The sequence below is a fragment of the Apteryx mantelli genome, chromosome 1 (genome assembly GCF_036417845.1).
Source record: "Apteryx mantelli isolate bAptMan1 chromosome 1, bAptMan1.hap1, whole genome shotgun sequence".
Classification (NCBI taxonomy): domain Eukaryota; kingdom Metazoa; phylum Chordata; class Aves; order Apterygiformes; family Apterygidae; genus Apteryx; species Apteryx mantelli.
In genome coordinates this window covers 132245113-132272855 of record NC_089978.1, presented here as the reverse complement: position 1 = coordinate 132272855, position 27743 = coordinate 132245113, and the positions used below count along the sequence as shown (strand labels likewise).

General features: G+C 41.6%; 1 protein-coding gene across 2 annotated transcripts in view; it reads left to right on the top strand.

The window, feature by feature from the left end:
- GSK3B (glycogen synthase kinase 3 beta) overlaps nt 1-27519 on the top strand; it is a 156572-nt gene extending 129053 nt beyond the window's left edge. The window contains exons 9-12 of one of the 2 annotated variants that reach the window (XM_067302233.1): nt 5677-5715; nt 8110-8296; nt 14466-14564; nt 22380-27519. In XM_067302233.1, the coding sequence (XP_067158334.1) occupies nt 5677-5715; nt 8110-8296; nt 14466-14564; nt 22380-22447 (393 nt within the window). In that variant the 3' untranslated portion in view covers nt 22448-27519. The remainder of the gene's footprint in view (nt 1-5676; nt 5716-8109; nt 8297-14465; nt 14565-22379) is intronic. The other variant, XM_067302234.1, reaches the window with a different exon arrangement.
- The last annotated feature ends 224 nt before the right edge of the window (nt 27520-27743 follow it).

Below are 27743 nucleotides of genomic sequence, written 5' to 3'. Positions count from 1 at the left end.
ACATTGCAGTAAATGTAATGTAGTTTAGGCCCCTTCTGCATGGCAGAGATGACTAGTTTGGACCCTGGATTTTTTTTTCCCCCCCTACCCTTCCACTTGTTTGTCACAAATGGGCACTGTAATAAACTGGCTTATCTACTGAGCCACAGGCATGCCCATGGTTCATGATGTCAGAACAGCTCAACAGGTGGTGTCAGCCAAAGCTGTTTCCGTTAGTCAAATCATTAACTTCTCTGCCTTGTCTGTTGTGTAGGTGTGGAAGCAATTTCTACCACACAGAGCTCTCAAAACCGAGCAGTGTATGTCTTTTAGTGCACCACCGCTTAGTGGCCTTCATACTTCTTGTGTCCTGGATGATACTGGCAAGGTTGTTCACACTTCCTCTCTCCATGGAGCTTTTACATCTCAATAATGTCACAGCAGAACAGGGCAGGGTCCCTTCCGACTTCCTGAAGTGCTTACTGTCTTTCATAATTTGTGCAGTCGTAAGTGCTCTTCTGTCCGTGTCTTCAAGCCCAGTTATTGTAGCAGAGGGAAACAGTGCTGAAGATGAAATTTCAGGCTCTTGCTCATATCCCTTCTGGCACTTCTCCAAAGCAATTGGCCACTCCTGGTTACAGGTCGAGGGTTGTGGGGATAATACAGTCATGTATTACAGAGTAGCTTTGGATTTTGTCTTTGAGATTCATTTTTTCAGGAAATACAGTGGAGAATTATTATAAAATATTTGGCAAATACTTTAGTCTAAGTATCTTGTGTGTGTGTGTGTAGACTTTGTATACGTTTTATCATACTGATTGCTGGTCCTCAAGTGTTGTATTTTTTCTATTAGTGGCAGGTAATCTTGCCTTCTTCCCCTCACTTTGGGACTGAGACATAGGGTCTGGTTTCTCTCATGAGCATTTTTTTGCCCCCTCCAGAACCACTTTCGTGTTTTCATCCCATCCTACTCCTGCTCTCCAGGTTCTTGTCTGGGTTTTAAGCAGATTGTTTGGCTTGTAATGCTTCCAAGTGACTGCTCATACTGTAGATTTGAGGAAGAATACCAAACAGTAAAATGGATAAATAGAAAACTCATTTTGTCACTTCTAATTATAGCTGATGACAAAAGAAAATGAAAATTCCTTCATCAGAAATCTAATAAGTATACTTACATTAGAATTAAAGTTAAAAATGCAAACTCTTCTATTCTTTCTGAGATTGAGTCCTGACCTTTTGTAAGGATACAAAGGTACAATGGAGACTGGATATTTATTTGGGTGCAGTTTCATAATTGGCTTAACTTCATCATGAAGTGGGGTCTGCCCTCCTACTCCCAGATGCATGTTTATGTTGTCTCCTTTGTGCATTAACGTTTGTATTGTTGCAAAAGTCTCCTGAAAAACACTAATATTCAGAATCTGGATCAACTTTCTTATCTGGCTGACCATTCGGCCCCAACTGCAAGTCTTTGGGCAAGAGAACAGAGCAGATCTGCATGGCCAGGAGGAAGGCAGAGCCATCTGTCCCAGCATGGGGTGCAGGTGATTTATGCAGACTGTGAAACTGTACCCTTACTTCTTTCTGAAGAGTGTGGCCGTCCTGTTTTTCACTTGGTGTGTAATGACTTTTCAAGCAAAGAATGAAAACAGCTCTGCTGGAGACTAACTTAAAAAAAAAAAAAAAAATCTGGCAAGTTCAAGTTTCCCAGCCCCTTCTCTAGGAGCAATGATTTTTGACAGAGTAAATCTCTTATCTCCACCTACTGCATGAGAACAGAAGCCAGGTTTTTTAAGTGATAAATTGCCTGCCTCTGCCCAATTTGAATGCAGTAAAGAAAATAGTGCTTTGCAATAAATAAGTGAGCATTCCTGTAATATTAAGATGTGACTTGCATCAATGCATATACAGAAATCAAACGATAACTTTGACATGTCTTCTGTAATATACCATCTGTTTTGTCATCACATTGCAACACATCTGTCCAAGATGTTGAGAGTGGCTGTCCTGTTGAGGCTTAGATCATTTACAGAGGTAGATTTTTGGGGGTTCTCTCTGAGAAGAATGAGAGTTGTTTTGTTCTGCTTAGCTTTGTTGCCTTCCTTTAGAGCTTCATAGATGCAGAGCATGCACGGGGTAACAAATTTTAGTTCATTCTGTTTTCACCAAGTCCTCAATGGAAGTAGCCCAGTAACAAGTGTGTGGTCTCAACAAGACGTAGCTTTGGAGACAGGTTTCTGGTTCTGTTCCCAGTTCTGTGTTGGCTCATTTGTGAGCCACTTAACCCTTCTGTCTTTATTTCATTTTCCCTATCTGAGTAAATGCTGCCTGCCAAGGCTTTTTATGAATGGCAAAGCATTTGCTATTTCTGTGATGCTTTTTAGAAAAATGGGGGAGGGGGGTGTTAATCGGAGAAGGAAATGGGGATTTTATATACGTCTTAAAATTATTCCCAGTAACAGTGTCTCTCTGGTTTTAGTCTTCATTTGTATCACGTGAGTTTTATGTACTTCAAAATAGCAAAATAAAGTACTTCAGAAAACCTGTTTTGAAGTTCTCAAACTCTTGAAACAAGATTTATTCCAAGGGCAGAGCTTCAGCCTTAGCTTCGTGTTGCCTTGTGTCAGGTGAAGCTCAGTACTAACATTACTGTCTTGCATGTGTCTCTTCATTTTCCTTTTTTGTTTATGAATGTGTCTTGTTTACCATAAGGCTTATTATATTAAACTTACGTGATTGAAATATTGCTTCATGTCCTAAAGTTGTGATAATTGTATTGTGTAATTGTATTTAAAAAGAATTGATTTAAGGGTCGTGTCCTACGTCTGACAACTTTGATCACCGGTAAACAGTGTGAGCTTTTGGTTGAAGGCAGGAGCTTTCTCTGTTACCTAATATTGAAGTATTTCCTAAGAGACCTGATCACCCTCCTTCCCAGTCTGGGGCAAGTGCCGTCAAAAATGTGCTTACAAACTGAAAGGAAATGTGCCCAGACTGTCAGCCTGAATCGGTGGTGTGGGTGGTTCTTGGCAAAATACAAGTCTCTGAAGCTGGTGAGGAAATTTTTAACTGCGGTGTCATAAACTTGATGTGTTAGCAACAGATGTCATTTTAATAAGCCTCTGCTCTCTTAGGGAGTGCAGCATGCTAACAGCATTCACAATCTGCATGTGAAACGCACGGCGGTGGATAGCATGAAGTAATGTCTTTTAATACACACCGGGTAGAAGAGCACCTTGGTGCAACACTGTGAAGCTTTGGTGCTTAATTAGACCAAGAAGACAGATCTCCGTGTTGTGCATGAAAAGTCTGGTTTGAGAATGGCAATGAATGAAAGTCAGACCGACCATTCTGCTAAAACAATACTTAGCCCTTACCCCGTGTGGTTTTTATTTGAGAACTGAATGCTGATGTGAGCATTGCAAAAGAAGAGTATCCTGGGCTTTCCATCGTTTTTCTTTCATCTTTTGATGCAGAAAAATTTTCAAATTCAGAAAGACCAATAGAAACTATTTTAAATTAGGAAGTTAAAATGCAAATGCCCTGCTTGTGTACCAAGACTTCATCTAAATTCAGGTCATTTGGGGATGGGAAGAGAGTGGCATACCAGAGGCATTTAAACCTGGCAATTATTTTCAAAAAATGTTGAAAACTGTGGTGGTTCCTGAAAAGTAAGGAGGGACTTGCATAAAAAAAGTCACACTGATAGCAGCATAGCTTAGAAATGAGAGAGGCTGTGTGTTTGGCTTTGCCCTCTAACTGCTACGGTCTGTTAGCATTCGAGCATCACCGGCATGCCTGAACACAGAAGGGACTTGCACTGTCCCTCAGCTTTGTGGTGAGGTATAGATTAATTGGGAGCGGGGGGGGGGGGGGGGGGGAAGAATAATTAAAAAAAAAAAGAAGAAGAAGAAGTTGTGGTTTTGGATGAGTCAGCATTTCCATTTTACATGATCATTCAGAGATTTTTGACACTCATCCAAAAAACAGCAACCTGGGTCTCAGCCTGAAATTCATTTGCTTTGCAGAAACAAGAGTTTTTGAGTTATGCAAGCGCAAATTTTCCTTGAAGAATATTGGATGTAAAGACTTTATTTTGCATTTGTTTATCTCCAAAACAGGTTCATTTTTTAAAATGAAAACTTGAGCCTTCAGTCCCTCGTGTGGACAAATAGCCTTACAAAAGGTCTTATTTCATTTTAGAAAAATGAATTGCTGCGCAGGTGGGGTAGTATTTGATTGCTTTAAAAGTTCCTGTCAGTGTTTTATTTTTGTTTTTGTTTGTGGACTTGCTGTGCATTTTGCCCAGCCGTATTTAGTCTGCATACTAAATGTTAGTCTGCCCAAATACTTTACTTTGTGCACTTAGCTTTTTTCCTTTTTTTTTCTTTCTCCTTTTTTTCTTTTCTTTTTTTTTTCTTTTGCTTTCACCCAGATGTATTTTAGACTGAGATATACTTTGCTCCAGTGGGCCGGATTTTAGTCCGTGCACTAAATTTTAGTCCGCAGACTAAAAAGAATCCGCGGATTATTGACTAAAAGCGATTCCCTCACTGAGAACTACACTGCAGATGAAACTCTCACTGAAACAGAAAATCAAGGGGGGTTCACAGCGAAGGGTGAGTCCTACCGTCTGTCCTCCTGCAGCTTGGGCCTAAGCGAGCACCGACAGCAGGTTGCCTTCGCGGTGCCACCGCCTCGGGCTGCAGTGGTGGCGTGCGAGCTATTGTGCCCTTCACCTGCGGCTGTGACTGTCCCTTGCTCTTGATGTTTAAGTGCTGCAGCCTCTTGTGTAGTTCTCAGTGGGCGAATTGGGCAGGATTTCTGGTGGAACTGTGTTGAATTAGGAGAGCTAAAAGACACAGGATTTTTGCTTTGATTTCTTTTTTTAAGTGCATTATTCAAAAGTGGGGCGGGAGGCAAATTGAGAGAAAAATTTAAAAAAAAAAATGTCAAGGGTGCGACGGTATGAGGGGGAAAAATGCTAGAGAGAAATTAAGGCCATACCCGCACTCCTGAGGTGGTCTGTCCAGTTCCTGAAGCATCCTAAAGAGATCATGTCAGCCAACAAAATCCATTGGTGGGGAAGTCAATCCAGAATGGAGAATAATCCGCGGCGGCCTGATGCACTTGTAGCTCACACAAATTAAAAACAGCCAAATTCAAAATACAGATTTTTATTTTCTCTTCAGCACAAATTATAAATTGTTAGGGGGTTGGTTTTTTCTGGAAAAAAAAGTTTACATTGTGTCTCTGGGAAAGGTTGACAAGTGGGATGCACCTATGGAGACAAACTGATTTGGCCCCAATGTCTGTGGACATTTATATCCAGGACCAAGGACTGAAAATTCTTTATGATGGGGATTTCAATTACCCTTTTAGTTTGAGTTAGAGTTTTGATTTCAATTTTTTTTTATTTTTTTAGTAAATGCACTGGCATTGGAACATAAATTTAATATAGAAATGTTTCTATACTATGCCTCACCATTGCACACTCAATTTTTTGGCATACACTGTGGTGAAGTTGGACTTGCTGCTATGGAGACTGATGTTTAAAGTTTCTAATTGTATAAACATTTTCTATGTCCCCCACACCATGGATTTCTTATAATATTGGATATATTTTTCCTTGCTGGACTATTCTCTTTTGGATTGACTCCCCCTGTTTGGATTATTTCACTGCATTATCATCTTTAGGACTCGTCAGGAACAGGACATTTCACCTCAGGAGTACGGGTATGTACTTAAACATTTTTTCAAACTATTAGGCCTAGTCTTGAAAAAAGGAGAGAGAAATGCTAGAAGTGGAAAGTTGGAGTTCAGATAGCATCCTTGAGGCAGTGGCCAGGTGACTGCTTTAACACAAGGTGATAAAGATTAGCCAGGCAGAGATCTGTAACTCCATGTTTTAATCACCATTTATGCGGAGGGAGGATGTGTGAGAGTTTCTTTTGTTTGTTTTGGTTTTTTTTTATTTTCCTTCCCTGGTTTTGAAACAGTTAGGGTAGCCTATAGTAATTGCCTACTTCAGGTGACAAATTTCTGAGTCCAAATGCAGGCTGAGCAGTTTTCAAGCAGAATTTAAGAAGCAGATGTTAGGGTTTCACTGAGTTGAAAATGAAGATTTTTACAGAGGGGACAAACAAGGGTCCTCCTTTTACAGGTGGCAGATCTGTGACTCTGCCTAATAATCTGCTTTAAGATAAGCAGTTGTTGTCTTCGTCTCAGAAGGAAAAAAAAGGCTTTTTTTTTTTTTTTAATCTGCATAGTAACTGAAATGTGAGCTGTCCTGAGGGGAAAAAAACACAGCTAAGAATAAAGCATTTTCATTTCATACTGTGGTAAATCAAGCCTGGTCAAACACCAGTGAAAAAGGTATAAGGGAAAGACCTCGATAGTTTTACCTCAGGGTAAAAATCAAGCGACTACGCTTCTGTGTTTTTACCCCAAGACCCGTTCAGTTATGCTAGTTACCAAGAGGTAAAAATTTCAAGGTGTTTTGTTTTGTTTTGTTTAGAATGGGAGATAGTCTTTCATTTTGTTATGGTCAGGCTGTGACTTGCGAGTTGGATGCTTGGGTCCCCCTTGCGTTGTGGTCAGTAATCTGGACTCTGGAGGCGATGGGTCTCAACACCGAAGAGAAGAGCGGCTTTTGCCGCCCCTCCGTGTGAAAGCACGCACAGGGCATGGATGGCAGCCCGAGTTCTCTGCTGGCAGTGCTTACAGCAGTGTGGCTGCAGCGTTAGGCGAAAGCCTTTGCTTTCATGATTATGGCTCTTGGGCAAAACGCTTTTCTTTGTTTTGTTTTGCAACAAGCCAGTGTGAGAAATAAGTGCTGCTCCTTCGGTACTTCATTCGTTGACTCCATGAGTCGGGATTCGCTGCCACACGAGTTAGTACAGAATGCCTTAGACCTAACTCAGGGGCTCCTGAGCCAGCTGGACACCAAGGGGAGAAAACTTCAGTTTCTAGAAAAAGTAGCCTTGCTGTTTAATCCTCATTCATGAGAGCATATGTGTCCTTTGGTTTAAAACCTACTTACACAGTGCCTGTGCAAGTTCCTAGTCTGCAATTAGTTAGCATGTCGTGCACTAATTTTGCTCCTTGGTGCTGTGTGGTTTGGGCTCACCTGCATTGGTGCAAAAGCATTTTGGATTAGCTCAATTTTTATCAAAAATGCTGACATTTAACACTCTCACCCACCCCGCTCCCTTTTCCCCAGCCTGTATTTCACCTGTAACATAGTGAGAGTGCAGTGCTTGAAGAGGCCACCTAGGTCATGTATGTGATTAACTTGCATTTTGCTTTTGACTTATTGAGAGAGGAAGGTTGGGGGTGTGATTTGGGGTGTGTAAAGCTATTCTTGAAGGTTTGAAATACAGCTTCAGCGAAGAACTGCTGTGAACTCCATTTTGTAATCACTTAAGGTAAAAAAAGGAAAAAAAATCTGTGAGAGGGAAACAGTTGGTTCTCTTGACACAACTTTCAGCTGTCCTTACAAATACCAAATGTGCAGGAGTTATCCCAATAAATTTATGGGAATGACTTGCCAGAATAAGGTCAAGGAAGGAGTAACTTGCGAATTAGAGCCAAACATTTCCTGCACCCCACCCTTGCTTTCCTTGTTGTTCTCCAAAGTTGAGCAGCAGCCTCCATAGCAACAATCTGACCTGCCTGCCTGCAAAAGTCGGTGTTAGTAAGGCTTCATCCACTAGCAAAAAAAATATATAGCGGGGCCCTATTCAATTTTTACATCCGATGAATCCTGCTCATTTGAACCTTTCTCCCCCTACCTCACTCCATCCCATATGCATGGCTGATAGCACCTGTGTGTTTGTTATGATTTTTGAATGAGTTTCCCCCTTCGTTCTTCAAGTTGTTTTTCTGAGTGCACTCTCATGAAGTCTTTTTGCTGGCATTGCACTTTCACTTGAGTGCAAGACTTTGCAATTAACCCTTTCTCAACCCCAGGAGCTGGATTTTCCCATCCTCACTGGAGACCTTTGATTACAAACATCAGGTTGTTCCAACTTGTTGGGCAGTGAGAGGTTTAATTGCTCTGACTTGCTTCTGATCGGCAAAGAATAGAAATGTACCCAGACAACCTGTTTCTCCTTGCTTGTTTTTTAGGTCTTCCGGCCCCGCACTCCACCAGAAGCAATTGCGCTATGTAGCCGTCTGTTGGAGTACACCCCCACTGCCCGCCTGACTCCCCTGGAGGCGTGTGCACACTCTTTCTTCGATGAACTACGGGACCCAAACGTCAAGTTACCAAATGGGCGAGACAAACCTCCACTCTTCAATTTCACCACTCAAGGTAGTCTGTGAGCGTTGAGGATCCCTTCTTTGGGAAGAAGCACTGTGATAATGAATGTTCCTTGTAATGCAGGTGTCACTCCCTCAAAAGTAAAAATCTCCAAGCAGGACTAAGGATATTAAACAGTTGTGATATCAGCCATCCGGTTCAAAAAGAGACAGGAAGGGCAACTTGGAGAAATGAGCTATGGGATTTTCAGATACGTAGTGCCTTTGATTTGATTTTAGTCTAGGTTACTGAAGGTTGTTACTGTCTGATTGCACAAAGAGTTTATGTTTGCAGTTTAGTGTTTGCAAGACAGTTGATGGTTTTGTGTGAAATACCACAGTCAGTGGATCGTGGGGATTCGATTACCATTTTAAAGATGATCCTGCACCTTCATAGCTGAAACACCATAGCAAGGAGAAATGCATACCGGCTTTGGCAGAGAAGTTTGTAGTGTTGCTGTCCATTTTCGTTCTGAAAGTATGATAAATTACAGAGACCTCAGTGTCCAGATTTTATGTGCTGCACAGTTCATCTGGCATTATATTGACTCAGTAATTTAGAAACTGTAAAAATAATAAACAACTTCTTTATTTGAAGCCAAACCAGTACCAAATTTTAAAACCATTCGTGTATTCTTTCACAGAAGTCAGAAATATAAAGCTGATATCCCCGTAGAACAATTTTGCCTGCCACGATAGAGGATGCGAGAAGTATGGTGTACAAATTTGCTAGTAATTAGTTTTACAGCACTTTAAGTGATTGGCTCCCAGTCCTCACCTTTTGTGTGAGGATAGATATATGTGCATTTGCTGTTGGAAGTCTAAAACACCTTTTGGTTCAGTTAGCTTCAGTTTAATTTTTCAGACTCTTTAGTACATGCATTGCCCATCTGCCAAGACGTGAAACAGAACACTGTCCTTGAACGTATGGAGCCCTTTTCTTTAATAATAGTAACTGCAGAAGTAACTGTAGCTAAGATGTTTCTATACAAAGTAGTATTTAAACTGCCCAAGCATGAATTTTTTAACTTGTTTTGAATCACTGTCTTGGTGGAAGCAAATATACATTAATATATGTTTTAACATTTCCAGGGAATACACACCTTGAAAAGTCTTTTTTGTTTGTTTTGTTTTGGGGGGGGGGTTGCAAGTAGTTTTAGTAAGGCGCACATGGGGCCTTCTCCCACTTGAGGGGAGAAAGCATTGGAGCAGTTAGTGTTTTTAACAGACCAGCAAAACAGTGTCAACAGTGTCTCCCAGTGTTGCACAGGTGTTGATAGCATTGTGAAAACAGCCTGTGCTTTCAGGTTACTGTCCCCTGTGCTGGTTCCTACATCTGGTGGTATGAATTTAGCAGTTAGATTAAGGATCCTATCATATTATAATATTCAGGAATTGCCTTTTTTTCCCCATTCTAAGGCCACCTCCAGTAGCAAAGATAGTTTTGATCCCAATATGTTAATATAGCTTCATTCCCTGTTCTTTTTAAACGTATTTATTATTAATTATTTTTTAATTCTGTTAGCATGAGGCCCATCTACTACATGAAAGCAAGTTTTTTTTAAAAAAGGCTTGAAAGCTCTACAGTGAGTTCTTTTAAAACTTTATTGAGGAAAATAGATATGTATTTATCAGGAATGCGTCTCCGATTTCTCAAGGCAGTGTGGTAGCTGCTGGGTAAGCTACCCTAATCCTCAGGCAAATTTGTGGCTCCTAATTTGTCATCCTTCAACCCTCAGTGAAGTGTTGTCTTCACACATCCACCTAGAGGGCTGATGTGCTCTCCCCTTGCACAATGATTTATGGGGATGGCAAGAGCAATTGGTTCCGGTGGAGGAAGTTCCTTAAAATTCAAGGAGGTTTCTGTTATTGGCAGGGGTCAGTTTTAGTACCTAAAAAGGGAAAGCAGGACAGAGGCTGGTCATTAACGCATTTTGAAATAAGCTCTGTTGCAGGTCAGCAGCCAAACTCAAAAAACTAACCAGAGTTTTTAAAAACAAACAAATAAAAAAAGAATTAAGTGCTCAGCTCAATGATTTTAACACCTTTGTGATCAGTAAATGTGTAGTGGTAAGTCTCGTGTGGGCAGCAGTCCTGATTATGCCCTCAAGATATACAAGGACCTTCCTGTCCTTCTGTGACTATTGGGAAGCCCTAGCATTTTAGCCTGATTTCACAGATCCCTGTTGAACTTGCCAGTCCAGAGCAGAAATCACAACTGGGAAATAGATCAGGTCACTGGAAATCAGATGTGGCAATAACATCATCTGTGGTAATTTGGGAAGTAATGAAAGGTGCCCTTCTGTTTTGAATGGCATTTGTTTTTATCAGGCAATATGAAAATTTGAAGTATTTTATTTGGCTATATCCAGTTTTCTGAAACCCATGAAGTACAAGGTAGCTGCAGAAGGCTTGAAGGCAAAACTGTTAGAAACAACAACAGAAATCTGGTCATTAATGTATTGGACTAGTTTTCGAAAATAACCTAAGTGTCATGCCAAACCTGCTGATGTGGGCAGTGGTGCCGTTCAGACAGATCCTAGAAAAAAGCAACAAGAATATACACAAGATAAAGATCATGCTTTTTTGACTGACTGCCAGTAGTAGTCCTGGGGCATATAGATGCTTGCTTTATTGTAGAGATGAGATTTGTTGAAGATAGCTATATCTGGTCATTCTTATTCTTGCCTGTAAGTTTCTCTTAATATTTAAACCAACTTTATGTGCTGACTGGGGTTTGAAAAAAAAAATTTTTTTCCCCCAAGTAGGTATCTCTAGTAGCCAGAATGCTGCATTTTAGTGACTTTTAGCTGCAGCACAGCTGAACAGAAAGCAATTTTCCCTTAGAAGCTAAATTTTCAAACAATCTGTGAAATGACTGCCATTTACTAAACCTCTTATAACAGGTCAGTGATTGTGCTGGACCCCAAAATGTCACTGTTGTACTACATTAGCCATTAGTGACTGTAAAATTCTTCTGTGATTCAGCATTTAGAATTGGATACTGTGCTGTTTGGTGGCAAACACCTTTTAGCTAGTGTGTTTTTTTAATCAGTAAAGCATAAGGGTGACTTGTATATATGTTTTTTTTTTTAATTATAAAACTTTCATTTCTAACCTTTTTCAGTCTGACAGAAATCCTTAGTGTGACCATTTGAGTGCCATCCAGCTCTTTTTAACAGAATATTTCTGCTTAGAGCAAGTGGAGGGGGGCAAGAAATGAAAAGTATGAAGTTTGTGCTGATTCCAGCACTCTTCTAGTTTGAGGAGAAACTGCTGGAATAACTTCAGTTTCATGGAAAGCTGATTATTTTGCCAAAGCAAACATGATACAAAACTAATTTTTCCAGTGGATTCTGGGATTATTGAAATATCTAACATAATGGTACTGAAAATGAGCACTGAACTCTTTCTCAACAGAAAATATTGTATTGCTTTGGGGGAATGAAGTGAAGATAACCTGGTGTCCTGGTAAAACTGCAGTGTTTGATTCCTGTTCCTTACTGGAGATGTAAACTGGCTGCAAATGTCATGACTGGGTCAGGAGAAAGCCAAAGTTGTTCTCCCAGCTGACGTGAATGGGAGTGGACTCTAATAAATGACTTGGGATGACTGCTGTGTTCTCATCATAGTATTAAAAACATTGTCTGAAATGCTGCAAGAAGATACTGCGGTAAAGGCAATATTGGTTGTATTAGCACAACCCTGAATTTTAAGTTTGATTTAGATAAGCAGGCTACAGCTCAGCAGTTTGTTCAAATATTGGGTTGAAAATCATAGAGAACAGTGGTGCCCAATACTTCAAGCAGTCTGCAGATACCAGAGATCAGGCCTTTTCCTCAGTATTGAAGCGTGTGATCCTCCCAGATGTGATAGCCACAAAGATATCGAAGAACGAAAAATTGAAACAAGTTTTAAAGCAAAGCTCTTATTAACTTCAGCCAAAAGAGCTCAATTTGTTTTGGTTATTTCTTGTCCAAATTGATCTGCTCCTCTAAAGGAAGCATCAAGACATTCAGAGCTTACTGAATTTAAGGAACTTCGTACCAAGAAAGACAGTGTGACCTTTCTGAAGAAGTGAACAATGTCAGCCTTCTAGTCTCTATGCACGTTCTTTATGGTAGCTTCAGAGAAACACTTGCGCTTGCCTTAAAAACAACAAAAAACCCTGTATATATGCCAGACTGGTACTGTGAAAGGAGATACTCTGACAATATTGTATGAAAGTATGGGAAGATTCATAACGGGATCAAAGTATCATTGCAACAACACTGTTCTGTCAGAGCAGGTGCTTCTCTGACCCTGGGAATCTGGCTACAGTGATGCAGTCAGTATATAGCTTAGCACCAAAAGGTAGCAAATGTTATTTTCTTTCCTCGACATTCTAGCTCTGCTCTTCTTTGGGCAGCGGTCTCATATTACTGCCAGGGATGAGCAGAAAAGATTGTGTGTGGATAATAAACTGTAGGAAAGAATGAGGTAAGCAGCAGATTCCCTGTAACAGATTTGAGAAATAGCTTTGGAGATAATACTAAAGGAGCAACATTTTCTGGTACAGAGCAGCTAATAGCCAAGATAGAACCGGCATTAAAATACAGGTTTATCACTGGTACTCAGCTTTGACTCTGGAGGGGACATACTACTTCAGTTTATTTTTCTGTAAAATGGAGTCTGTGTTTGTTTGTGTTACAAATTTGAGGACTAGCATTTGTACAAATGCTGAGTATTGAAGTTTTCTGGAAGGACTAAATGTGGTTAGATGTGAATGTAGTGTTGTTACAGGACCGGTTCAATAGGTTGCTGGTATTGTAGTAACTTCTGTTTGGTTCTAGAGTGGAACTTGTATTCATAAGTGCTGAAATACAGTCTCAAAATATGTATTAATAAGGGACTTGTAAGCAGGTGAGAGCCTTCCCCATCTTGCCTTCTCAGCAGTTCTTCTTGATACTTCTAAAGTTAACTTTAAGGAGAAAAAAATCACCAAATAGACAACTGATGCTTTTAGGCCCTAAATTTAAAGCTTGTGTTAAAGAAAGGCAATAGGCTTTTAAAAATGAATCCAAGTAATTAGTGAGGACTACGTACAAAACCACCTTACTGCACCCATGACATGGTTTGGATTGGTTTCTGCACAGCCCTTTCTATCTGGAGGTCTTATATTAAAACGTGTCTGTTTTCATGTCTCCTCCAGATGACCTCTGGAGCTCCAAAAGTTGTCAGTCTCCTCCTTCCCCAAGTTGGCCATTTACATCCTTTTCACTGGATGTTGCTTTCTCAAGAGACAGTTGCTCCTGTTCCTGCAATGAGCAGGACCTGGCTTGTCATGGCTCTGTCCCACCTGCTGGGAGGCACTAGGCACTCTTGAAAAAGTGCCAAAAGATTGTCATTTGTTGGCCTAGCCAGCTTTGCCCCATTATGTATCAAGTTCTTAATCCTCCCGCGCTTGTGGTAAAGATGCCTGTTTCTCATTCTGATACATGCTGAAGCTATATTTGGAGCCTAAAAGACATTACTTTTTTTTCTTCAGCTAATGTCTTCAGAAAGAATGGCTGTGTTATTTTGTTGTCTGTTTAAATTACCCAGCAAACCAGCTCTCTTTGCCTTTCCTTGTGCTTTTAAAGGAGATATCATCTCTCCTTGGCCTCAAGAAGACCACCCTGAGATTGGGCTTGGGCTCCTGGGTCCTTGAAAAGTGGAGCTTGAGTGGGCCAAAGAACTGAATCCCTGAAGCTCTTGGAGCAACTGTGGCAGCTGCCTGCTTGCTGAACCAGTATCTGAAGTTGCACCACCGTTATCAGCTTTCTCCTTTAGGCTGATTGCAAATGGGTTTGCAAAGGGAATCCTGATTCTCAGAAGGAAATAGCATTTTTTTTTCAGGCTGTTTCCAAGGAACAGGCTCGATCGGTTCTTTGCTAGCTCCCAAGCCACTTTCTTTCCCTAGGAAATAATTCCCATGAATCATTACTTGTAGTTTTGACAGTTTTGCTCTGGAGACTTCCTTGCCAAATATCACTGTGGTGTCCTCTTGCTTATAGGCAAAGAAAACGTAATGTGACCTTTGGCTCCGCGGGCATGTGTTTCGTCCAAGGTTACAGTTACTGAGGAAACCCGAGGAGTTAAACCTGCATGCAGGGTTCTTGATGAACGATGAGCTAACTCTGTTTGTTCCCCCTCCCCTCCAGAACTGTCAAGTAACCCATCTCTGGCTTCGATCCTCATCCCTGCTCATGCCCGGAATCAAGCAGCCGCTTCCACCCCTACAAACGCTACAGCAGCCTCAGGTGAGAATGTGCCCCCGCCTGCCTGCCTGCCTGCCTCCTCCCTCCCTCTTCTCCCTCGCTCCCTTTCCAGTCACGTCCCCTCTCTTACCAGCCTCTGAGTCACGGAGACCCTTGGGGTGAAGGGGAAGCAAGAAAGGAAGGGTTCATCCCAGCCTTCTCATACACTTGTTAGATTAGCTGCGGCCACTTGCGCTGCACTAACGCAAATCCTAGCCCAGGTCATTTAGAATACATGTTCTGATGTTGCGTTTGTCAGTCTGTCTCACTCAGACTTCCACTATAAAAAAAAAAACCTTGCCTCTTTTTTAGCGATCCTTGTGAATTGGTTTGCATGTAATTTCTAAGCTCTCAGACAGTCTGAGGTAAATACTGACTTTATTAAGCCTGAGTGAGTTTGTGATGCCTCGGAAGAAAAGAAATAGCTGTATCAGTAAGCATAGCCTCTGTGGAGTGTGGACAGAGGGATTTTTTTTTTCCCAGCGTGCAAGGCATTAGCACTTACAAAAGTGTTGTCAGGGAGTTCACTGTTAGTGTGCTCACTACCTCATCTGTGTAGTTGCAGTTGCTTCCTACTGCCTTTCTCGTGTCACCTTTGAGCACGAGGTAGATGCTTTTGGTTTTTGTCCAGCACTGAGCGACTTTCTTCTGTCTCTCTCTGGCATTTCTGTCAGAAACCTTTTAAAAGCTCACTGTTGGCCAATAGCCACACCAGGCTGTGTTAGGTTTCTAATGAGAGCTTAAAAACTGAGCAATATCAGCTGGGAGACTCCCAAAGAAAATCCCAGGTGCTGCAGGATGTGGCAGAGGTGGGTCGGTAGTACGTGGCACTCTTGCTCTGAGTCAGCCCTGAGTCAGCACGCCAGCAGGCTGTCTCGGGGCTCGGGCAACCAAAGGCAAACTAAAATGGGTGGGGTTGCATCCATATCTTGTACGCACATCAATCCTGTTTGCAAAGGGCTGTGACCCCCTTTGGAGGCGCAGGGTGCTTAGTCAGTGTAAGACAGCTGACTGAGGAGAAACCCTGTTGTAAAGGCATTCTTGAAACAGGCAGGAAAGCATTTACAGGTTGATCTGTCAAACAGTAACCTGGATTTTGATGTGCTCGTTCTAGCCTCTAACCACTGCTATACACTGGGTTTGCAGAAACATTTTGGTAGTCCGGGTCAGACGGACACAAACAGCTTCTGTCTGAAAAAGTAGTACCAACAGATAAAAGATGTAGCCTGTGCAATTTATGTGCTTTGAATTTAGGAGAAAAGCAAATTTGGTATTTTAAAACTTAGTGTGTTTGTTTCGAACGCTTGGCAGCATTTTGCAAATAGTCATGTTCTCTGTTTCCCTTTTATGTACATCTGTTGCTCAACAACAGGAGTGAGGAGGAAAAAACAGATAAAAGTAGTAAAAATGATTGAAGAACTACAAAATAAAAGCATGGAAATTTTTTTAAGTCCTCTGAAAAATACTGTTTCAGTTAATGTCCTTTTTGTGTCTTTCTGAGGAGTTTTCTTTTCCCAGGTGCAACAGTCTTGAGGAATGAATTGGGTTAAGAGAGAAAGTCTCTTTTCACCCAGCACCTTCCAAGAGTTCGTGAAGGAAAAACACATTAGGCTAAATCCTTCATATAAACAATATTAAAAAAAAGCCTTATTGATGTCAACATTTTTAATCTGTCTGTTAGCAGCCACTGTATTGCTGAGTTGGGATAGGACCTCTTATTCCTAGTTCAAAAACAAAAAAAATCCTTGCAACTTGGAAAGCAATTGTGAAATTAAGCTCAGTGTTGGACAGCTTGCAACTTTGGGTTTCTGCAGCACAGCTGTTTTGCTGACTTTAGAGCTGTTCCTTTGTAGTTTCTTAGGCGCTTGGGGTTCTCACGGCAGGCAGTGGGAATTTCATCAGAGTTACGATTTTAGGATTATATCCTGTATGAGATTATGTTAATCTGTTTTGCTTTGCATGCTGATGCTACACTTGGCAACAGAATTTCTTAGAGTGGATCCCGTCTTCCCCTACCCCCTGCCCATCCCAATAAAATCCTACATCTTAAATAACTCTTAAAGGAGCATGGGAGTAACACTGCCACCTAACCCAGGGCATGCTGATAGACAGGATGCTTTTCTGCAAAATGTTTGCTCTTGTGAATAAGCAGTACAAGTTCAGAAATTGCTTTTCTGGTGGTGATGACACAGCAAAATATAGACCTCAAGGCAATTAAAAGGGCAAAACTATAATCCACTTCAGTAGCGTGTTACTTTTGTCTCCCCCTAGCAAATAGAAGTGATACCGAAGTTCATGTGTCTGCTGCTGTGTTCAAAACAGTCGACCTGCTCCGTAAGCTCGAGGCACAGGCACTTGAACTGAAGCGTGCTGCTCCATCACTGCAGATGGTCCAGCTAGGCCTTTTTTACCTGCCTATGGTCATTTACTCAGTTTTCATAGCTGTCATATTGCTGCGCAGCAATATCAGGATTTCAGCTTTGTGAGAAGGTATAAAACACTGCTACTTATCATGTACCTTTTTCTATATACAAAGCTGGGTCAGGAGTAGAGAATAACCAGAAAAATAATATCTGTTTGTCCTAAGTCTAGCAAAAGTGTTTGTTGAGAGAGTTAGCAGCAGTGTTGAGATGGAGAGACTGGCTTTTCAACATGCTACTTAAACAGACCAGGTTTCATCAAGCCAGCAATACCAGCCCATATGCTAATGAACATATAACATGGTGCAGATCTGCACAGCTTTTTTTCTTTGTACCTTTTAAGAGAGAGTTTCTTTTCGTTTTCTTTCCCTTTATAAAAAGGCCTCTATAATAATACTGGCCCCTTCTGTGCATAATGCATTAAAAAACAGAAAGGTTGCGTATCGGTGCCAGGTTCAACTTAGTTCTGTGGATTCACAATCAGCTTTTCTTTTCCAGTTTTTCCAGCTTTTATTGAGTCCATGAATATATCCAATATAGAGATGGTATTATGGATATAATTGTAATCATAGTCAGCATCTAATTTTTATCCTGATTTAACCCAGCTTAGTTTCTGGATTGGCGCAGTCTACACTAGAGGAGATTATTCTCTTTGTTTTTGTGAATGTGTTTCATGCATTACTTAAATGGTGATATCTTTGCAAATTGCATTTTTCGTATGACTGCTTCACCTGCACTTTGCCTGTTGATCACTCCTTCCAAGGAGTTATTTTAATAGCACAAGGTTACATGGCTCCCTTTTAAAACTCACAGAAATACCTCCGTTCAAGCCAAAATTACAGTGTTTAAAAGTTATCCAAAACAGATTATAGTTATTAACTGATAGATGTACAGTGGTGATTTCAATAGCTCAGTGCAATGTTCATCCTGGGATCCTGATGTTATGTGCAGGGGAATTACTGCATTTAATTTTTGAGTGTTAAAAAATGTTTGTTGTAAATTGCCTCTTGAGGCATAAAGATGGAACTCGCTGCACTAAAGGAAGCTGGCTTTGCAGTGGGAGTGTGAAGCCTTGCTGCACTAGAGTTAGTAAATTCGACCAAAACCAAGAAATTCTCTGTGACATAGTGGCATGTTTAAAACAAAGTGAAAGAAAAGCAAGAGGGGAATTATGAGCTCATGCTTGCAATGGTGTGATAGCATTCTGTGAATTATCCTGGCCATTGATAAAAATGCCAGTGCAGCTTTATTCACGCAGATGCTGACTTGATCTAGCTGGAGGAGAAGGGTTTCATCGCCATGCAGCCACAGCATGTGAGGTGGGAGCATGCACACAGTGTTGAATGCCTGTCTGTGTGTATGACTACATGTTTTTCTTCCTAGATCAGCCAGCAGCAGTAGTTACCTGTCTGCTGGTCAGTGTTAGGATGGGAAAAGTGTAGTTGCCATCTGCAGGGGAGTCATGCTGGCAGGGACACTGGGGTCATTTTCTTACACGTCCTGCTGTGTTGATCCCTGCAAATCTCAAATGAGGTTGTGTGCCTGAACTTTCAGCAACAAAACAGCTCAGATTAGAGCTAGTGTTACCTGCCAACATGTGGCAGATAAAAAGACACCAGTACTCTGTAAAATAAGGCTTAGTGTATATATGGTATTCCCATTGAAAGAATTTTGAAAGACTTTAATTCCTTATCCAGGAGAGAGGGGCAAGCACTTTGCTTGTGCTTCTGCAAGCTCAGCACAGAGATGAGTCAGTGGCAGTCATAGGAATAAAACTTGGGCATTTCTGGCTTACCAGTTTTGCACTTGAGGCCTGGATTTCTACAGCCAGAGACATGATAGGAAGAGTGGGCTTTTCCCCTTCCACTTGTGTCCTCAGTTGTCCTGTGAGGACCCTCAGACCGGTAGTTTGGTTCTCCATGTTTCTTTGAAGATGAGCAGTGCAGTCCGTCGGCAATAGAAACTGTTGCCCTCGTTAGCAGTAACAGGCTTTCTTAGGCCGAGTTGACATCTGTCTTTCTCCAAACAAAAGCCTCTTTCATTTCCAGGGGGTTTCGAAGGAGTGCCAGGTACCCTGCAGGAAGGCAGAGGTGTTCCTTGAGGGGAGAAGCTGAACTGAAAGAGGGAGATCCTACAGCGAGGAGAGACGACTTCCCATTGATTTACCTCTCCCTTTGAAAGTGTTTTAGCAATGACTGATGCTTAAACCCCGATGTGGTTTCTCTCCCCATGCGTGCAGAGGTGTCAGGTGGGCAGTTCACAGCAATGAATCAGATTAAGCTCAAGCCGCAGGCTGTGGGCTGCAGTCTGTTGCAGGCATCTATCCCATAGCAGGCAGCTCCGTGTCAGCTGGGAGGCTTCACTCCCAAACGCCACTTCCACAGGAGCACAGGCAATTGCTTAGCAAAGCAGATGTTTTAGCAACATCTGCTGAAGGCCTAGATTTTCTTCTTTTGTGCCCAAGTGCCAGTTTCTCATGGTGGGAAGGAGTAACCGAATGTCCAGAGACTGTGGTATTCCAGTTGCACTCTTTTTCCAGCACGTAGGCAAAGAAACATTGGAACAAGCTTTTTTTTCCCCCAAATGCCCCATAGATGGGGAGGCAGAGAAAAAGCTGGAATGGGAAAAATTGCATTTTCTTGCAGGTTCTGAGCCAGTACAGCCTTGAGCAAACTCCATGCTCTGTCCCAGCTTGAGTGGACTTCCATATATTGTTGTGAAAGCCCCATGTAAATGGGTTTGGGCTGTGTCACCTTGTTTAATTCCTTTCTTATCATATGGAGTATATATTTCTCAGGAGCTCTCCTATTAGAGCAATAATAGAAAAGGAGCATAGGTTACATGAGGTAGTTTCTCCCTCCCCCCCCCTTTTTTTTTTGTTTTTTCTCTGCGTAATAGCAATGTGATGATAATGATTTCAGCCTCTGCTGTCTTCAAGAATAGATCATGAAAAGGCACATTTCATTTCAGCAAATGGAATACAAGCACTTTCTTACATGCACAAAGAAATTCTCTGCCAACTGTACAGGCTCTGACTGGACCATCTGCATCAGGCATGCAGATGTTGCATTCACTAGTTAGTGTTTATCCTTACCTGAAAATTGATCTGAAACAGGCAGAGTGAGAGTTTCAAGTGTGGAAACTATTAGCTGTCTGGCCGTGCCACTTGGGGTTTCTGTGATCTTTGGTCTGCATGCATGTGTGATTTGGGAGTAGCTCCTTCAGAGCAACTTCCCATGTAGGAGAGTCTGTCTCTCCTGTGCAAGGCTGGCTTTCCAGATCACATTGGTACTGCTAGTGCCTTAACTGCATGAGCTGTTTTTGTTGTGGTATTTGTTGGGGGGGAGAGTTGAAATTATTTGGGGATGGGGGTGGGGGGAAGGGATTGGGAAACTCTTTCCCAGAATAGTCATCTGGCATCCTCTGCGCACAGGAGAATTTCCCTTTCCTCCCACACGCTACTCGTGGCATTTCCTTTTCAAGTAGGCATCATCCTCTCTTCCCACTTGTCCCTTTTAGTCCTGGATGCTGCTGTTTGTTTGATTTCCTTTTTTCTGTTTGTTTGCTTTTTTTGTTCTCTGTGTATGTTACTTAATTTATTGCTCATCCAGTGCTGCCTATTTCTAGCTTCTCCATTTATTTCATTGCCTCTTGCTCCTGGCTGTGCTTCCAAAGTTGGTCAGTTCAACATGGCTGGAGAGGAAAGGGGTTTCCTTAACAGGTGAATGTAGAGCATTGCCCAGCTGCGTTGCTTAGCAAGCTCTTCTGTGCTGGAGAAGTCTTACTGCACCCCCACCACCATGCAGTTTTAATTTGTCCAGGCTATTATTTATGTTAGTCATACTGTCCTTCAGCTTGATGTCAGGAAATCTCCTTCTTTCTGTGAGTCCTTTTTCCTGTATCTTTAGAGCGCAGTTTGCCCAGTCCACCCTCTTTTTATTGAGATAGTCTTTTTTTTTTTCTTTTTTCTTTCTTTTTTCTTTTACTGTTGCAGTGTTGATAGCTTTGCAGTTAACCTTACTTGAGCAGGAAAAATGTGTGATGATCTCTTGTAGAAAACCTCACATAGTGTCTTTTCCCACTCCAGCATTTGTTATGTTGAGTATTTCATATCTTTAACCTTTCATCCGCTTTCCTTTTTGTGATTGTGTTAATGGGATACTGTATAGGATGGTTCCTGATAAAATCAGTGCCTTTTTTCCCCACCAATTCTTCTAATGTTAAGAAAGAAAGATTTTTAGGGAAAATAACAAATGCATAGGGTTAATTGGCCATCGTATTGTTCTATTTTTCTCAGTATGTTAATATGTTCATTAACAGCTTGGCTCTTACTTTACTCCCAGCCTTATTGCAAGCCTGCCTCATTTTGCTGGAGTGTTCTTGAATACTTAGTAACTAAACATCTGAGACTCTCTGAAGGGCCTTTGCATGTTAGTATGAAGACTCTCCTGGGTTAATTAACTCTTTGTCACAAACTGAAGCAAGTCTGCTTTTCCCTTGTGTGGCATATGAGAACACACGGCAGTGAATTTCCTGTCGGTATCTCTTTGCGAAATCTGTGTGTGTTTTCTTGGACTGTGCTTTGACACATGCCCTTGCTCCTGTGAATTCCTTCTCTGCAGAGCACTGTCTCTCTCGGAAAAGAGAAGGTGTTTGAGATTATTTGCTACAGAGAACTGATCCTCTAGCGATGTTGTACGCTTTTGTAAACCTCATTACTGGCGTCAGGCCTCGACAGTAATCTGCTTCAGCAGGTCAGGGGGTGGCAGATCCAACTTTGGTTGAGCAGCACAGAATAAAGTAGTAGCCTTGAAAGACATTTTCTGAGGCAAGTGCATGAATTGCACATTAACACACAAGCTGTTTCTGCTGGGGAAGCAGGCTTGTTGCTCTCCTTGTCTCTGCCCGTTCGCACAACTAACAGATGGCTCTCTTACATGATGGCCTGACAGTATAAAACTTCAGCACCGATGTGAAACCTTGTAGTGGCCATGGATATTTATGTATTAGCTTTAGTGATGCTTTTGTACCTTGTCCTGAAATTAGAGTTACTGGCATGTATAATGGGCTCCCCCTGGCACACTGCTATGTGCGCATTTTGGGTTCAAAATCTGCTCAGTTCCAGCTGGGTGTTAGCGTGCTGGCCTGCAGCCCTCAGCCTTTGAAATTGGCTTTTCACAGCACCTTGGTCCTGCTTAAAGATCATCTTCCCACCCTCTCCCCAGACTGACTCGTTCTGTCTACACCCCTTGAAATCGGGAAAACACTGTAACCAAATAAGCACGTTGGTGAGGGTTGTGGGTTTCCTTGCCTGGAAAATGTCATTGCTGTTGTTCCAAATGTCTGTATTTTGGAGGTAATACTGGTTTTCTCCCTTCCTCTTGCCTGTCATTTGCAGATGTTAATGCAGGAGAACGAGTTCAGACCAATAGTGTAGCTACAGCATCAGCCTCCAACTCCACCTGAACCGGTACCAAGCAGCCAGCTGCACAGGAAAAATCACCAGTAATTTGAGTCTTGCTCAGCAACACTGGTCACATTTGGAAAGAAAATTAAAAAGAGGGAAAAAAAAAACCAACAAACCAACCAACCTGTTCATTTTAGTGTTCAATTTTTTATTATTATTATTGTTGTTCTTATTTAACCTTGTAAAATAGCTATAAATACAAACCAGTTTCATTGTATTCTCACTCTGCAGGGTGTCCGGGGCAGGGGACTAGGTGGGGGGAGGAGGGAAAGCGGAGCAATACAACATACCAATGTCTCTCCCCTCGACAATCTCTTCATGTTGGAAGTTTGCTGTCGTGTACTTCAGAACCAGGACTCTTGCCTCATGCCCCCTCCACAACTGAAAGAAGGAAGAAAAAAAAGCAAAACAAAAAAAAACCCCACCCCCAAACCTCATTCTCTGCTGAAGTTCTTTTTTTTTAACCTCTTTTTTTATTTTCTTTTTAAGTGAAGTTTCAGACTTTGATGTAGTGCACAGCTTGAATTTGGTCGGGAGCTTAGCAGGGGTCATTCGACAGAGCTCAGCGTTCCTTGTAAGTGAATCCATATCCTAGGATGTCTGAAGAACTGTCCTGGCTCAGTAAGGGCAGAGGGTGACATGGTAGGAAAATAGGTTGCCTGGGGTGGGAGGGAGGATTTACTGTGTGTCTAAGGCTTGAACTGCTAGTGGAAGACTTCATTTTCCAAAAAATCAGTGCTAGCAATGAAGAAACTTGCAGCTTCATTATGGGAAAAGTCTATCAAGTGGGCTCTATATAATATAATACACACGCATGCATGAAGGCGAGTGGTAGCGTTACAGGAGCAGCTCGTTTGCTTTGCCCGAGCTCCTGCCCCTCAAGTCAGGGGCCTGCGGAGGAGCCCAAAATGGCAGGAGGAGGTGGCCGTCGGCTCTGTTCTTCGGCAGTGAGGAGCGGACGAACAAAATCCTCCGAGGGGGCGGGTGCCCAGCTGGGGACAGTGAGGGACTTTTGGGAAAGTGGCCACTGTGAAAGCATTTTTCCAGTTTCCCAGTTTGAACAGGCTTCCCTTTCCCAAGATGCATACAGGAAAAGGACACCAGGGTTTATAATGTGAACTGTAACAGTCTACTGGTTTCTTTTGTAATTTTTTTTAACTGCAGTTTTAACTTGCAGAATGCCACAGTCTATGATAGTTCTGATTTTAAATCCAAAGCTAGAATCTGTATTTAATTTCATCTTTTTTAACCTCCTGCTTTTTTGATCTCTATTTATTGATGCGTGTCACAGTTGCCATTATGTTTTTACATTGGTAGAATATTAATAAAATACACATCAGAGTGCTATCAACAGTAATTTGTACCTGCTGACTTGTAGGAAAGCTGGCTATATATGAGTGTGTGCGTATATATATTATATAAATATATACCTGTAAACATAGATACAATATTGCTTTTTTATTTTTATTTTGTCTACAATCTCAAAACAGTCTGATTGAAGCATGAGATGAATGCTTGTTCTAGTCCATCTGTTTAGGGTTTGAGGTTTTTCCCTGTAGCGGTGAGTGGTGTAAGAATCAAAGTCTGTGTTTCCGAAGTTAAAGCAATATTCCTTGGGAAAGGGTCAGGTGAGGGATAGGATGCGACTGCGATAGAGAAATAGCCTTTTGAGACCTGATCTTGTCGTATACTTGAGGTCAGTGTCCACTTGGGCCTTATACTCTTTCAGAGAAACTCTAGTCGCCTTGGTGCTTATGAGCTATTATTTGACCTGTGGAGCTTTAAGGCAATCAGTTGTTTTTTTGACATGTACAGGCCTTTGCGCAGCCCAGGAGGAGCCAGCAGTAGCAGCTTGAGCAAACGCAGCCACTGCAGGGCAGCAGGGGTTTTGTTCATGAGCTCAGTATGTTTCCTCTTGTACAGCTTACCCCGTTCGTGTGGGATTTTGAAACTGCCTCTTAGCAGCCCTGGAGCGGATAAAAGCCTTGCCCTCTCCATCCTGCCAGATAAACAGTGCATTTTGGGGAGGGAAGAGCTGTGTCAAGAGGCGAGCGAACCCCTAGCGTGAAACTCCTAAACCCTTACTTATACCCCTCACCAACCTGCTGTTGGACAAAAGGAAAGGTTTTAAAGCAACTGTAGTTCGGTTCTGGCCGATTATAAAGGAAAACACACACCTACGTTTAAAAACTGACGGCTTTCAAAATCCAGATACTCAACACAGTAAAAAGGGCTGAGAAGCCCCTTAAGGAGAGAGCTCAGCCAGCTAGTGTCCTGCCAGGTAAGTCACGGGGCTCGACTGACCCGGTGATCCAAACAGATGCGGGAGGCTCAAACAGTAGGACAGTGGCGGGGTATGGATCTGCTTTACAGGCGAAACTGCTGAAGCATTGACCGTAGATGTTCTTATCTGGAGGCAGTAAATTACCAAGTCTTTAAAAATAATAATGATAATAACAATAAAGAAAAAAAAATGCTGCTTGTTCTAGGAAATGTGGCTTTTTTCTCTTTACCTTTTAATTTAAGACTGGTGGAGGAGAGTTAAGAGCTTTTTCTCTCTGATTTTGTGGATGTGCAGGCGCCTGTGTGTCTTGTGTGTGTGTTAGGCGGGGGGGGAGGGTCGGGGGGGCCCCGGTGGTTTTATTTTATTTTTTTTTTCAAGGATCATGGCAGGATCACAAACTCTTTTATACAAGTTAGATCCAGGTCTTTGAATAACCTTTTTTTGTAAATAAGAAAAAAAAAAACACAAAAAAACAAAGCTCCTCACCAAATTCAAGCTTGTACATTATTATTTTTGGTTGTTTTTAAATTTTGAGTTTTATTGTTTTGTATGTAAATATGTGGACCCAGGAACTGTTATTAATGAGCAAAAAGTTACCGTTCAGGGCAGTGATTCTGTTTAATAATCAGACAAAATGTAGACGAGCTTTTTAAAGCCATATAGTTTTAACTCTGTACAGTAGGTACCGGCCTGTATTATTGTAACAATAACTCTAGCGATGTATAGTGTATCTATATAGTTTGGAGTGCCTTCGCTTCCATTATTTCTTGGATTTTATTTCCTTTTTTTTTCCTCTTTTATTAACAACGTCTCCCACACGAAACCGCATCTTTGCTCCCCTGCTTTCTAACTCTTTGAGTGCTGTAAGGTTTCAGTGATACCATGATCAGTAGTTGGAACGAAAGGAAACCGCGTTTATAACTCATTTCATTCAAGCCGTGGCTTTGCTCTGGATGTCTCGAAGTTGCCCGTCCTGCCCTGTCATCCCCCTACTAGCAGTGCCTGGTCACGTTTTACACTTGCCCTCTGTCGCAGCGAGTAGCCCCGTGGCTAGCGGCTAGGTTTGACTTTGCTCGTCTGTCCCCAGTCCCTGCGCCCAGACGGCTGCTGGAGAGCAGCTTCCACCAGCCTCGGCTTTTCACCGCTCCCTCCTGCCATGCTGGAGGGAGCCGACGGGGCTTCGCAAAACTAAGGAAAAAAAGGACCCCTTTTAGGAGGAAACCCTGCGTATTGTACAGTGATGGCTGTGCTCAAAGCTCTTTGGCTGTGGTAGGCTGGCACGAAGAGGGGAAGTGGGGCATTACTGTAAAATACCAGAGCATTTTTTCCCGACAAGGGGACTTCTCTTTCTCTTCACCCTTTTCCCCCACGCTCCTCCCCAAAGTAATTTTTATTTTCTTAAGACGATAAGTTTAACATTACTCTTAATTTCTTGTGCCCAGCACGAAGGCCTTGTTTCTAAAACTAGTTTGCTTGTGTTTACTACCTTGTTAGTATTCCACATAAGATTGTCTTGAATGGGAAAACACTTAACTCTTTACCAAACCAAAGGTTGCTGTTTTATTTTGGAGCATCTCGTGTTCATTCCAGTGAAGCAGAGGCTGCACTTTCTTTCTGGTGACACGAAGGTCAGTGATGTCAAACTGTTTTTGACAGTCCACTCAGAACTGTTACTCTTTTATTTTACTCTCTTTGGGGCTTGTTTTTAATGAAGTATGGTCTTGATCTGTCATTTTGTCAACTCTGCAATTGCATAGGTCTCTGAGATGGAATCGATTGCAATCTGTGTCCCCTATTGGACATCCAATCAAGACACTGGTGTTTTTAATATTAAACTTATCTACCTTACTAGGAAAAAAAAAAAGAACTACAAAAGAAAATTGGCTAATAGAAGATCCCTGATTGCTTTTTCGGTTATTTTTAAGCAAAGCTTCATCTGAAGTACTGGCAGGTGTCTGCAACTTATAAATAGTGATCACTTAAAATTTTTGCAGGTTTTCAGGACTGACTCAAAAATAAGGCAGTCTGTCAACCTCTCCTGTATTATGAATCTCAGCCACTGCAGTTAAAAAGAAAAAGCCAATAATGAAAAGCACAGTAGAGTGTTCAGTCCAGGGCCTACCTTTTTGGAGACTATGAAAAGGTATCCCTGGGGTTCCAGTTTATTTCCACAGGGCTTTTAGCCGTTTTGTTCATAGTTCGTTTCGTTTTGCAACACTGCAATAACAGCAAAACGACAAGAAAGGAAAACAGTACCTAAGGGGTTAGCTTGAGAAAAGTAGCTTCCTTGTGTTGGTCTTTCTCAATTTATTTTTTATATATATATATATATAAAATATATTTATATATATATAATTTGCTTGCCTGTAAAATTTGCGTTCATTAATGTGTTGCTGATGGATCACTTGGGCCTGTACACACCAATTAGCGTGACCACTTCCATCCTAAAAACAGAAATCTAAAATATATATATATATATATTAAGGACTGTGGGTTGTATACAAACTATTGCATACACTTGTGCAAATCTGTCTTGATTTAAAGGAAAAGCAAAACCTGTATAACATTATTACTACTTGAATGCCTCTGTGACTGATTTTTTTTTTCATTTTAAATATAAACTTTTTTTGTGGAAAGTATGCTTAATGTTTTATTATTTCCCCCGCCCCATTCCCCTTGTAAATATATTTTGTTCTGTGTGACTCGGTTCGGAAATAGTTAACTGGTACTGTAATTTGCATTAAATAAAAAGTAGGTTAGCCTGGAAATGAAATTTAAAAATACAAAGTGTGTGGTCTTTATTTCAAAAACTTGCCCCTTTCTCTCTTCCTCCTGTCTTCCTTCTCCACCCCTTGCTCCTTGCCCTCACACCTCTTTCCACTCCACAAGAATAGGTGGACATGAATCTTTGTAATAATAATAATAAAAAGAAAAAAACACAAGAAATAAGCATGTTTTCTTAAATGAGCTGTGTTATTCCATGATATTTTTCCAAGAGATGCCAGCTTGTC